Source organism: Limanda limanda, chromosome 8 (assembly GCF_963576545.1).
Source record: "Limanda limanda chromosome 8, fLimLim1.1, whole genome shotgun sequence".
In the NCBI taxonomy this organism is placed as follows: domain Eukaryota; kingdom Metazoa; phylum Chordata; class Actinopteri; order Pleuronectiformes; family Pleuronectidae; genus Limanda; species Limanda limanda.
Window position 1 is genome coordinate 17,799,393 of NC_083643.1, and position 14,327 is coordinate 17,813,719.

The following is a 14,327-nucleotide window of genomic DNA, read 5'->3' on the forward strand; positions in this document are numbered from 1 at the left end:
TTTATTTAAAAAAAGTCACCACTCTGTCATGCTAAGAAAAAAAAAAGTTTAATTCAATATTATGTTGGAGACCCAAATACCCACAATAATGTTCTGAATAGCATTTCATTATTCCTTGTTAGGAAGTTGAAGTTTAAAGTCAAACACAGTCTAGGCTTTAAATCCTTGCAATGGCCCCTTTAAAAGCTGTGACTGATCCTTTTTTCTACCAGACTGTGAGAATGAATTGTACTTCCTCTCTAAGTGGCTCCGCCCAGGATGTTATCTTTTCACCTCAGTCTGTTGATGGAGTCCCATGAAACTTGGTGGAAGGATGCAATGTGGGTCAACAAAGAACTTCTCAACATTTCCACTGTTGGGAATATTTCATGGATCTTGAATTGATTAAAATGAAGGGTACCATTGGGCCTTTGTGGAAGTTTGCATTCTACCGAATCTAAAAATCTATCAGATCATGTCAACATATGTGGGCCTTTAATAATAGAAGGTGGAAGGAAGGATAATCACAGACTCCCAGTAAGCTCTGTTACGTTTACAGCTCAGAATAGAAGCACATATTCCTTAAGGTACCAGGATTTTGCCAGGAGGTTGGTATATTAGCCAACCAATAAATTAGAAATACCGTTATTCTCAGTCTTATTAAACTTATAATATAACTGTGACGTGGCTCCTACAAAGTGGCTGATCCATTTATATGGTGATACCTTGAGTTTCTATGGATCCTCTGGGGAATTAACTGCAGTATATTAGAACTCAGGCCGTTTAACATTTACATATAGTCTGGACACGTGCCTACTTTCATTTCTTATCATGTCAATCTTTAATTTATTCGTTAATCACACAGTTCCCGATTTTAATAATGCCTTCGCAAAAATGTAGACTCCTATTTTTTATCCGTTAAAGTTCTTGAAGGGCTACTTCGCTGAAATTTAACATTTGAAAAGTGGACTTTACAGCCAAGAGGATTTTCCGTGCACATGTGCGGGTTGTGAAAAGCAAAGAGTAGCAGCCTGTGGACATGGAGGTCAGATCTGTTTGCAGAGTGAATGAAGAGAAGCAGCTCCAGGCAAAAAAAAAAAAGAGGAGTTGTTGTATTTTTAGCAGAGGTCGTGTTACCTCAACAACACACACACACACACACACACACACACACACACACACACACACACACACACACACACACACACACACACACACACACACACACACACACACACACACACACACACACACACACACACACACGCACACACAAACACGCACACACACGCGCACACACACACCCACACACAAACAGGGTAATAAGAGCAGTGGTTTACAGCTCTTTTAGGGTGGGATTTCTTTGAGGACTGGGCGGATCAGCCCTGAAGATATGTAGGCGAAGAAAAACCCTCCTGCGCTTTTACGCACGGGGCGGGCCTTTCATTCATGCATGTTGGGGGGTGTATGGCACTCCGTCAGAGACAATCAGAGATGTTTGAGTTTCCATGCACAGTGACCAGGGAGGTGAAGCGGCGCACAGCAGTATCACCCCTCCTCCAGCCCCAGCTCCGAGCACACGGGCCTCCACGTCCACACCACAGGGGCGTTTAAATCACAGCTCAGCGCAACTATCTGCTTTTTATCTGTCGAGTTACGAGAAGGAAACTGGTCATGAGATGCGATTTGTTTGCGCCGAACGACAGAAGGAAACACTAGATCAGACCTGTTGGCGATGATGGATTACTCCAAGGCGCAAATGGTGAGTGTCTATGGCTGCTGGGGAAACGCTCCCGCTCGTGTTTGTTACAGTAACAAAGCAAATGGCGATTAATGTAGTCATCATCCAGAGCAGGGCTACTTTCACGGTGAAGTTGGCTCTGCAGTTTCTGTTTTAGGGTAATATCGCTTTTACTTGGGGCGTAATATTCGAATTTATCTGTACTTTGGATTAAGTTTATTACCATCCCCAAAAAAATCGACGAATCGATTTATATCAGGAGGCTTTTTCTTTTGTTTTCCCTTTTTAGTCTTATTTAGATTTAACTAGATTTCCCTCAAACGAGGCCTCATGGAATCTTAACGAGAAACATTTGTATCCCGATTTCTTCTCCACTAAATCAATACATGTTCTGTTGATGATTGTCTAAAGGCTTCAAGCTTTGTTTTAATTTAATACCCCATTAATGTGCTTTCTGAGGAAAACACTTCCTGTCTTTGGAAAAGTTTCACTTTGACTTAAATATATACATGTATTCAAAAGAACCAGACTAATATTACATTTTAAATACAGGTTTGGTAACAATGTAGTTCCTGCTTTGGCCTTTTTGTACTTGTTGAATGCAGTTTGCAGTATCCAGTAACTGTGGATCGTTTTCTGCAGCATATGGAAGCAAAAAACAAACAAAAAACCACTTTAACAAGCTGTGAACAACATTTGCTCAATCAAATTTCTCACATAGGGATTTGTCTTCATTTTATTGTCCATAGTCAAGCTTATCCGAGGAGGGCAGTTCAGCCGGGTTTCCTCAGTCCAGTCCTGCTGGGGTGAAGCTGGAGGCAGTGATGGAACATCTGCAGAGGCAACAAGAAGCCAAACGGGAGATGAACCTGCAAGAGAAGCATCTTCAAGCTCAGCTGCTCTTCGCTCAGCACGCCTCAGCGGCCAGAGCCTCTGTGTTGTTCAGCAAAACAGACGCACAGACCTATCAAGATGCTCAGCAAGCAGCTTTGCACAGCCACCTCAGCAGAATGCATCGAGATGAGGAAGATGAAGACACGGATGAGGAGGAGCAAGAAATGGCTGGGAATGGAGATGATGATGAGGAGGAGGAAGATGAAGAAGAGGAGGAGAATGGGCCTCCTGGGCAGGCGAAGAAGCCCAGACTCCAGCAGGTTCCTGGCTTCCCCTTCACCTCTTATTCCACATCTCAATCTGCTGCCGTGAAGCAGATGTCCGAATCTCCACCTCCAGTAGTAAAACAGGAGCGTGAGGAGAAGGAGCTGCAGTCTCCTGCAGGTCCACACGCCTTCACTTCCCCCAATGGCTTCACTGACTGGGGCTACGACGAGCCAATGAAACAAGTAAGTTTCCAAAATCAAAGAGTGTATTGTGATGTCCTTAAATAAATCACAGGTCCATCTTATCCATTGCCTCATATGAGTACACACACTATATTTCCTTTTTTAAGCAGCCACAGCATCATTCAAAGTTTCCGGTGTAAAGATGTACATATGTGACTCTGATCTTCTGTTTGTGTTTGCTCCGCCTCATGTTATTAATTGTTGCCGTCTTCCTGCTGAGTCAGGCTGACCACACTACCGGCTGTTTTCTCAGAAGTTGAGAAAGCCAGCATACCATTTTGGCAATGTGCCCAAGCTTGATAGTGTTGAGGCCAATTACCGGCCGGGCCAGAGGTCTCTGCTTCTGCCAAACTCCAACCCATGTCTCACACTTTCAAAAATGCGTTCTCGCCTCTGCCAGAGCTAATTGGTCTTGGCTCTGCTCCAATGTTAGCTGTTCAGAGAAGCTGGTTCAGGACGGACAGAGACGGAGCAGAGGATTAATGAAATGGCCTCAAGCCGTTTTTTATGGTCATGGTTTGCTTTGGGGGTTAACTGTGGTGTGAGGAATTTCTGGGTATGGTGGAGGATTTTTTCCCCCCTCGTAATATCGGCCACGTCTCCTTTAAACATGTAAAAATAACCTGCATTAAACATGAGATCCTGGAGCCAGTATTTACGAGCATGTTTTCCAGCAGATGTTTAACTACTTACAGGAAACGGAGGGTCTCCTCGTGGATTCTTTTTCTCCTTTTATGGGGGCTGATCTGATTGGTTCCCGTGTGTATGTGTGTTTCCCTTGAAAAGGCCCCACTTCAATACAATGCATTATGATTAATGAGGCCTGTGGGCAGAGGGTCGGTTGCGTGAGTGCCTCACAGCATACCAGCAGGCAACTGCCCATAACGTTTACTTACAGTAGTTTCAGTGGAGCAGAATGAGCTTCTGCTTGCTGTTACCAAGAGTTTGTTGTAAGTTGTTTGTTATTTACAGACATTTTATGCCTATGTTTGTTGTGTCTTTTCTCCCTCTATTCTCTGATTGTTGGTTTTAAACATTGTCTGGAACTACAGGTCATTTTTTATATATTTAAGAGCTGTGGTCACCGATGTTGGTCACTAGTCATTTAAAACCTCAACAAGGCCAGAAAATGCACAGCTGACGTAGCTCAGAGGATAGCTTTGTATAATTTAGCCGTTGCTTGGCAACACTAAATGGCAAGTTAATTCAGCCGCAAGTAATCAATACATTATATACAACTGCATTGGGAATGTGTTTCCTTTGCCTTCAGTGCAGCACACAGAACCATGAGGGAACACAACGATGAGATGGAAGGATTTAAGGCCTAAATTTAGTACCTCTGTGTTTAGGCCTGTTTTTCCAAATCTGCATTAACATGTCAAATGTTTCATTAACTCTAATTCACCATGCGAAGAAATAGCAGGTGATATATAAAGAATAGATTAACGAACACCTTCATATGTAGTCAGATTATCTTTTAGGAATTTCTCTCAATCCTGTTAACCATTATATAACAGTTAGATGTAAAAGTAGCCAGGGCCTGTTTATCATCACTAACCAGGGAACATTGAGCCTAACAAGCCATAGTCAAATCTACGGCCTTTTAGCAGATAAAAGAAACAAATATTTGTATTTTTAAGATTGAATTTTAAAGCTGGATTCCCTTTGTTGTTTTACCACAAACTTATCTCATGTGAAATCCATGGAAATAAGTTCACTTTATTACAAATAGTCTTACATGTCATTCTTTGCAAGTTAATGAGTGCCTGGTTTAGATTTATGTGACTTTACTTGTCTCTCTGGTTTCCGTCCTTTTTTTTATTTTCTCTTTTACACTTGCCAATCAGACATCTGTAGTTAGTCATGGTCCTGCTGTACAAGCTGGTCAGCCATTGTTCACTCCTTGTGTGCGGTCTGACTGTAAAAGCCCTTAAATGTAGCATGGGCGGGGACAAAGGGCCCAATGTCCATTGGCAGACTAAGCCCCCAGCTCAGCGAGGGGCCAGATAAATGATCTTGACTTGTTCGGGTGACTAAAGGCTCAATAATTTGATTTGGATTAAACATTTGGTCCCCCTGCTGTTGCATTGAAATTTGGTTAGGGATAAGTTTTCACTGTCGCTCTGCTGGAACAGCCACATGAGTTTAATGAAGCTCATTAAATGAGGAAGTTTCCAGTTACCGTTAATGCATCGAGCATTTTAATCGGCATTTCCAACACAGTGTGAAATCTTTTTTATTAATCTTGTCTAGTTAAACTGACACATTTTACAGATGTGCTTTTATGTGGAAACCCACATTATCTTGATAATATCACCTTAAGCCTAATAATAATAAAAAAGGCCTTTATAATGAAACAAAAGAAACCTTATCCTGACCTACATACTGAATAGTATCAGGATTCCCAGGGTTGGATGTGTGAAAGCTCTGTGAGCAATTAACTGAAAGCTCTTTGTTAATAGATCCACAGTAGGTCTCACTTGCTCATCAATAAGGGGGGAAGGGTTTTATTTCCATTTGATGGTGAAAAGACTGGCATGTTTATCTTCCCTCACATCAATAGGCCCTCTGCTGTGGGAGTCCTTTTATTACAAATCGTAAGTTGGCGCTATTACATGTGTCGACAGTTCTGCCACCTCAGACAGAGATTTGTGTGTAAAGTGGATACATATTGTTCGACCAGTTCAGTCCACTAAAAAACAGAAGAGCAGAAAATAATTTCCCAGAAAAAAGCTGTTAGCCCTCTCTATGTCTATTTACACCGAATCAAACAAAGCCAGCATGTTACTGCCCCCATGTGTGATTTTAGATAGTCAGAGGTGCGATGTGTAACACAGCAGTGTCAGCGTTTTCCCCACCATGCTACCTCACCCCTTTATTCCGCCCTGCGACTAGAGACTATACCTCTGCTGTCGCCAATAAAGGCAGATCAGCAATGTCCCCCGATTACGTGTTTGTACCTTTTATACAAAGTGAGGCAGAATTACGGTGCAACATTTCCCGCTGTGTGAAGGGAATGTTGTTAAACATGTGTCTGGTGGAACAGCAGGGCCTAAATAAGCCACACTTTTAACCCAGCTTCTGCAGTAGTCAGGGGTACATGGACGTATCTTTGAGTATTTCAAATATTTTTTAAAAATTGCTGTGAAAATATTTAGCTGTAATACTTGTTTTGTATTTGAAGGTTGATAACAAGTGAGCAGACAGGTTGAGCTGTTTGAAAAACAAAAAGAAAATATGACAGCTAAGGTTAAATGCTAAAGGTTAAAGGTAATTAACTGTTTAAATTGCTCAGCTACAAGTGGATAAATGCTAAAATATTTGCCTACTGGGTAAATATTTGAAATTGTTAGACAAAAGTAAATGATTAATAGTAATAATAGAAGTTGGGAAGTTAGATGGTTAGACATTTAGATAAAAGTATTGGGTTGTTCAAATCATTTGTTAAACCCATTTGAGTGGATATAAATAGTTACGATAGTTAGCCAAATACATTGGATAAACAATTAAAATACTTAGTAAATGATTAAGTAAGTGATAAATGGTTGAAACGTACAAGTTATGAAGCTGCATTGTAAGAAAGTTAGCAAAAGTATTGGTGGAAATAGTTTGCTAAACATATTGGATAAATAATTGTTAATGCTAAAAGTAATTGAATGTTGAAATAGAGCAAAGTTAAGAAGCTTAATGGTTTCGTTGCTGGCTAAAATTGAGTCATACATTATTTAAATGTCGCAAAAAGTTTAAACTGTTGTTTTGCCTAAGGTAAAGGTAATAGAAAAACAGTAACGAATAAAAGGTATGAATTAATAGGTAATGCAAGCTATTGGATAAATGGTCACAATGCTTCTGTAGTTTTAAATTAAATCCAGTTTAAACTTTGTCCCTCAAAACTCTGGTAGGACGGTGCAGGGTCACATCTGACAAAGGTTGGGAACCACTTTACACCGTCCTGCAGCTGTTGATTGTGTGTCAGCATGTGCTGGTTAGATTGTGTTTATACTATAAACACAAGGAGAGTTACAGCTGGACTGGAAGTTAACAGTTAATAGGTCCCTGTATATTTAACAGCTCTAAGTTTATAGTTAACAGCACCAGATGGGATCAGGCTGCTGGGCCAAACACGTAGTGAATGAGCTTTAAGAAGAAAATGTACATTTAAATAAAACAATTTAGTGAAGCCATTGTGAGGGGACAGCAAGTAAAGACAAAAACAGTCTTTTATTTTGATTAACCACAAAGCATGATATATGAAGCATTTGATCCTTTGACAAACTAAAACATGATTTGTTGTCTAGAATACACATGCTTTGTTTTGACATTAAACACGAGCAGGACCTGAACGACATGTAAGCAACGTCCTTCACATGCCCACAGAAAACAAACCAGTAATAGATATCCAAAAAGAAAACAAAGATGTCACGGGCTGCAACTTGATCCTCACTACTAGTAAAATAAATAAATTGTCTTGTCAGTTTGGAGCACCCATAGGAGGGATACTAGAAAAACACATCAACAACTTAGTGTAATTGTAATGACGGACTGTTTTCTTCCCATCATGTTTGATTTTCAGACTTGCATTATCGTGCAGCTCTTGCTTTGCAGAACAATAACTCCTCAGCATGTTTTTCCGCACAGTTGCACACACACTGCCCTCCACTCACATTTTTAACCTTTAACTGTCATTTTAAGGGGGGTGGTTGAGGGAGGAATAACATGTCACATTAAACTACCTAATGAGCATGGGGCCTTTCATTATTCTCTGGATGCTGTTCATTAATCTCCATTTTACTGAGCCTCGCCTTTTACGGTTGGACACTCTAATATTGGTTGAGTGCTGGACGCAGGAATTCCAGATCTTTAGGGAAAATTTAACAAATATTAATTGGAGGATACAACATCCCAGTGTTTTTATTTGACTTATTAAACTCTTAAATAATCCCATGTCTCTATATTGCATGTCTGGTGTTCTGTGAATAAAGTTCCATCCTGTACAGCACATTACTCTATGCACATTCATTTTGGTCTGAGGCCATTTGAAAATAACCAACCAGCCGCGAGACAATCTGGGGGACAAACTGCCAACCGATATTTTTCCCTGTGTGTGTTCTTACAGAGAGGAAGTGCTATCTGGGCTGAGGAGAATGACGGAGGGAAGCTGAGAGGAGAACCATCCAGGGACTTTGCCAAAGTGAGTAGATTCAGCAGATGCATGTAAATAAGAAAAAGCCTGAAATAAACAGAGGAAAAGTTGATTAGCTTGTTGCTGATGTTTCTTTAATTAATTTTCAGCTTTATGAACTGGATAATGACCCACAACGAAAGGAGTTTCTGGATGACCTCTTTGTCTTTATGCAGAAACGTGGTAAGACCAATTCATGATTTCATACATGTTTATTTAGTTTTTCTTTGTGGACCCTGAAGCTTTTATCTTTGTTTCTTTCTTAAATTGTTTGTTCATTTCTTTGTGGATCCATAAACTAAGTCACTCTGGTCTTCAGCACCAGGCTTTGTATTTTCTGCTGTTCAAGTTAAACTGCGTGTGAACTCGGCATCATACCACAATATAAACCCTCCGTCATTAACCACTTGTCAAAGTTTACTCATATTTGGACAAGCTGGATGAAGATGCCTTCAGGGTTAATTGGATTCGTTTTTATTTTGAATAAAGTGACATTTATGGGAAAACCCAAAAGGTAACATATGTCGAAAATGCATCAAAATATAATTTTCCCATGTAGTAAATCCAGCATAGTGTAACTGAAATTTTACTTTTACCTTATTTAAAAAATAATTAATAACTAGTTTCAATTCATGGTTTTAAATATCCAAGAAAATTGAGTAGCTTCGACAGGATTAGAAATAAGAATTCTTACAACATGAATGCCTAAACTACAAAAATGTAAATGTTTCAAAATCGTATGATTTAATTTAAACTGGAGTTTGCTCTGAAATGTGTTTGAAATTTATACTGTGTATTATTTAGGTAGTTATGGTGAAATTATTTAAAATTAAAAAAAATCCTAATTTTTACAGCCATTTAGATCTACATTACAAGTGTCAAGTTTCCAGAGTTTATTATCCAATGCACAACAATAACATTAAGCAGTTGCTGACAAATAGTAAACAATAGTGCAATAGTGCAAATATGCTACGGTGCTAAATAATGGAGTTATTGCAGATTTGAGGAGTTTAAAAGTCTTCTGGTCTGGGGGATAAAACTGTCTCTGAGCCTGGTGGTGCGGGCCCGGATGCTGCGGTACCGACGGCCAGACGGCAGCAGGCAAAAATGTTTATAGCTGGGGTGAAAGGGATCTTTGATGATCTGGTTGGTCTTGTTCCTGAGATGTTTCGAGGAATTGCAAAGTTACTGATCTCTGAATTTGATAAAAATGCAATGTCAAATTTTCCAAAACAAACCATATTTAGCTGAGGCATAATAAGAGAAATATAAAAATGCCGTCCCTTAAACAATGTACTCTCTTGATAGCTTTACTCATAACGTTGTTTAGTATTGCTTAGTTTGCTGCATCCATAGGACTTTTGTTTGACTTGAAATTGTTTACGTGTGACCCGAGCAAAGCTGAAACCCAGTTTCTTTCCTCATGTCTGTGGCATGTGTTCCTCTTAAGCACAAAGTAATCTTAACCCTGCTCCTGCTTTTTAGCCTACTTCATTAATTGGCTTTTCTCCAAATCAGGATTTGAAGGGTTGCCTGTCATCGTGGTGATTGGCAGACACGACTGGCTCTAAAATAACTCCGCCTCCTGCACTGTAATCAATGCAGCAACAAGGCTGCTGTTGTGGAATTATCCCAACCCCCCATCCCTCTGAAATAGGCTTCATTAGACTAGTCTGCCTACAAAGATTATACATGCTAAGCCATATTGCTTAACGTTAACCTCGGGTACTTAGATGAGACTGACCCCTTCTTCCTCGTGCTTCTATAAAAAGTGGAAAATAAAAAAAACATCACCATTTTTCATTGTGTGTATCCTCCCGTCTATCCAGGAACTCCTGTGAACCGCATCCCCATCATGGCAAAGCAAATTCTGGACCTGTACAGGCTTTACAAGCTCGTGACAGAGAAGGGAGGCCTGGTGGAGGTTATCAACAAGAAGATCTGGAGAGAAATCACCAAGGGTCTCAACCTCCCCACGTCAATCACCAGCGCTGCGTTCACCCTCCGCACCCAGTGAGTTTCTCTCAGATTATTAACACAACTAATCATGACACTGAAGCTTTTCTGTTAAATCATCAGAAAACCAGAGGAGCAAAAGGAGCTCTTGTATGAAGAAGTAGAATAATTTTTATCTAATAGCTTGTCAAAATAAAAAACAGAAGTTTCTATAAATGGTTTGATATCCTATATACCTTTTTAAAAATAATTGCATTATTACCTATGGCCTGACGTTTTCTACTAATGACAATATTTGAAAAAATAATGACATAATCTATTTACTTAAGTACATTTAATTATCGAGCAGTCTTATTTGCTTTATCTAGAACATGATGCACCCTTTATGGAAAAATGATGAATAGCAGCACCGGCTGTATCTTTACGCCAATAAATGAATGTGTTTATTCATTTAATTATACTTTTAATATTATTGTATTTTAATAGTTTACAAGAGAGAAATGAATTTGTTTCAGTAATTACAGTATGATTTGCTGTTAGCTATGTCATACACCAAATAATCAAATATTATTATTTAATTGATGGATACGTTTGAATCACTAACCAAGGACCATGAACCGTTTATACAAATTCATTAATTAATTCAAATGAATGAGTTGATATCATTCAATGTGAGCATATCAACAGCATGTGATTGAAAATGTAACTATTACCCTCCATGTTGGATGAAACTATAAGAGAATCCAACCCATATGCCTGTAATTAATGCAGGCACACATCATTAAGTGCAGCATGTTGTAATTCATTTTTACAAGGATCCATTAAATGTTAAAATCCTTTCATTGCAGGTATATGAAGTACCTGTACCCGTTTGAGTGTGAGAAGAAGCGAATGAGTTCTCCCGGTGAGCTGCAGGCCGCCATCGACAGTAACCGCAGAGAAGGCCGACGTCCCAGCTACACTAACAGCCTGTACCGCTACTCTCCCTCCCCGAGCGCTGCTTCACACTCCCTCCTCTCCTCTCCCACGACTCTACACAACAACCTGAACTCATCCGCTAGTCCCAATCTAAAGAGGAACCCAGGTATGACATTATCAAAAATATTATTGTTCTCTAAGAAAACCATCTGGTACTTTAATTATCTGCATTTATGTTTAAAAGTTTAGATCTCCCCCACACATTAAGAATGAAATTGAGATTGTTCCAATATAAATACAGTTTAATTTTTTGATTTATCATCTTATGATTTAAAACTATTTATTATATAAATATTATCAATTTAAAATTATTTTCACTTTTTTTCCAAATCAGATGAGAGCCCCTCCCCTCTAATACCCACCCGGCTGCCCATGGCTCTGGCCCTGGGGCAGCAGCAGCAGCTGGCCCAAGCTGCCACATTGGAGCACCTCAGAGACCGGCTGGAGCGAGGAGCTGCCGCTGCCGTTGCCGCAGCCGAACTTCCAGACAAGAAGATGATGCGTATTGCGGAGGAGCAGCAGCGCCTCATGCAGCAGGCGCTCCAACAGAACCTCCTGGCCATGGCCTCTCACTTCAACCCAATGAACCTCAAGCTGAACAATGGACACGGTGTGTTGACCGAACATTACAGACATTTTAATTATTAAACATGAGGAGTCAATTAATTTGAGTTATTGTTGTTTTTCCACAGAGAGCAAACAGGACTTGTCTCTGAGTATCTCTACTAATGGAGCAGCCAGTATCAGTATGTCTGTGGAGGTCAATGGAACTATTTACTCAGGTATGTGACGTCTTTCCGTTGTGAAAGGAAACCGTTTTTTTTTAAGTAGTGAGGAAATGTTTAGGGAATTTATTTCCACTGAATAAATCATTTAATTTGTCCTAATTTGAAATTTGAATTGTATAATTTACTAATACAGATTTCATACCATCTGTAAGTCATTTTTGTTGAGAAAACAATGCACATTTTTTACTGAGAATGCACTTTACTCTCAGTTTACTCCTTTTTCTACTTAAAAGCAATATTTATATTTTCTTTCTTACAAAAAATTTGTTTGGGAAATTGGCATTAGTTTAGTATCTATGCATAAAGTAGCCTATGTAGCTGCATGATTAGCTTAACTCAGCATATATATTGGAAATAGGGAAATTAGTCTGGCTCTTTTATAAAAAAAAAGAAAATAACTGTCGACCAGCACCTATGAAGCTCATTATCTCACATTTTTAATTCTTATTTATTTAATACAAGCAAATACTAAAGTGTAACAGCAAGACATTGTGGATTAAATTTGCTTTACGAATGCAGTTTTCTGTCTTGTGTCACTGTTGGTTGTACCTATTTGTTTCTGTGTTTTACGCTAGCATTATAATTTTCATTATTTTCATGAATTCCTCTGTACATAGAGCAGTTAATATGAAGAGAATGACGATAAATTCTACAGTGAACTTTACATGAAATATCGTAATGTCTGCAAATACAACAGGCTGAACACACACACGCCATGTTTTCAATCACTATTGTTTGTAATACTAATCCTTCCTCTGATCAATTGATTGTAGGAACGCTGTTTGCCCAGAAATCTGCTGCTGCCGTGGCGTCTCAGGCTGTGACTCTGGCAGGAACCAGCGGTTTCAGTGCCCTCTCCTCCTCACACAGTCCCTCGTCTTCATCATCCACCTCCTCTAAGGGACCAAATTAAGGTTTACTGGCTTTTAGATCTGTCAAAACAACTACCAAGTGTACCTCTCTTGTTAGACAACTCTGTGAAATTTGTAGGGAAATCAGCCGCCACACATTCCACCATAGTTTTTCCATTACTCTGACAGCGTAATGTGCTCGTCAATGGGACACTGGTGTTTGACCAGACTGACTGTAATGTAGAATTGAATCACAGTTTACCTTAGTGCCTGGCAGAAGCTTATTTTTCAAATGTACTGACACTCATGTGTGAAGGGCTTTACATGGTTTGTTTAGAAGTGTCTTTAGAGCAGAAAAGTGCACAATGAGAACCGATTCCAACGGGGTTTTTTCTTTTGATGCCAGCTAAGTTTGTGGCTAATCATCAAACAGGTCTGTAGCTGCCCTCTTTCCTTAGTCCTCAGTAGATCAGTGTGGTTGCCAAAGTGCAGCTAGTGAAGACCAAAAAGCTCTATTTCAGTACCATAGGTTTAATGATTATCAAAGGTTTTCACTGAAGCCATTTTTGTTTTTTATTTTACTGTTGGCAAACATTTGGTTTAATTTCAGTGGAAGCGTGTAGTTTGTTGTCAGCTGTAGTATTTACTTAAGAATCAAATGCAATTTAAAAGAAATTGGTTGATGGTTGGTTGGATTTTTTTTTTAATGTATTTTTTTTAATTTAATCATTTGGCCTGGCCTTAAAAAGTGCAAACATATATCAGTTTTGAATCAAAGGCAAATTTTGGGGGACAAGGTTCCTGCAGCGAGATGTAGGCCTATGTTAGAAAAGAAGTGATAAAACATTTACCTCATTTTACTTCCCATGATTGTAAGTTTTGTGGGAGTTTGTTCTGGACTCAGGAATGTCCTTTGGACTTGTCACTGTTCCATCTCATAATATATTGCTGTGTTGTATTTGTATAAACGTAAAGAATGTATCATTAATGACCTCAAGCTTTTGACAAGTGAACACTGAAACAGTGCTACCTCACTCTTCTAGAGAAATATGCAATAGTTATTGCAGCATGTGTTGGTTTAGCCATCTGCTGAAATAGACTGCATGTTGACAATCAAGTAGACATATCACTGCAAACAAATGTCACTGTGAACTTGGCAAAAAAATCAAAGTTAATGTTAAACTCTGTTTTGGTATTTGATTAACATATTTCCTGGACATGTGGCCATGAGGAATAAAGAAATCTTGTGTGCTGTTGACAAAATGTGTCCTGTTGTCATTTAAGATATTACAATGTGTTTGAGTTTGAATGGATCTCTAATATGTCAGTAAAAGCATATTAGAGCAAGTGTGATTAATTCATTTCTGGGTTTGTTCTTTCACATGCGCCCTCAGACTTCATCTGTGATTGATATGAGATTATTTTGTCACATTTACTGATCTGAATGTCAAGAATTGACTTCCATGATCAAATCCTATGTATATCGGACCTACTTTAGATACAGTGATG

The 14,327-nt window shown here is 39.2% G+C and overlaps 1 protein-coding gene across 1 annotated transcript; it reads left to right on the forward strand.

The window, feature by feature from the left end:
- The first annotated feature begins 1,328 nt into the window (after positions 1–1,328).
- Positions 1,329–14,069, forward strand: LOC133008760 (AT-rich interactive domain-containing protein 3A-like). Its single transcript, XM_061076037.1, has 9 exons — positions 1,329–1,741; positions 2,470–3,063; positions 8,180–8,254; positions 8,356–8,428; positions 10,075–10,258; positions 11,050–11,285; positions 11,514–11,789; positions 11,872–11,961; positions 12,741–14,069. The coding sequence occupies exons 1-9, from the start codon at positions 1,715–1,717 to the stop codon at positions 12,878–12,880; spliced, it is 1,695 nt and encodes a 564-aa protein (XP_060932020.1). The 5' UTR covers positions 1,329–1,714; the 3' UTR covers positions 12,881–14,069.
- The last annotated feature ends 258 nt before the right edge of the window (positions 14,070–14,327 follow it).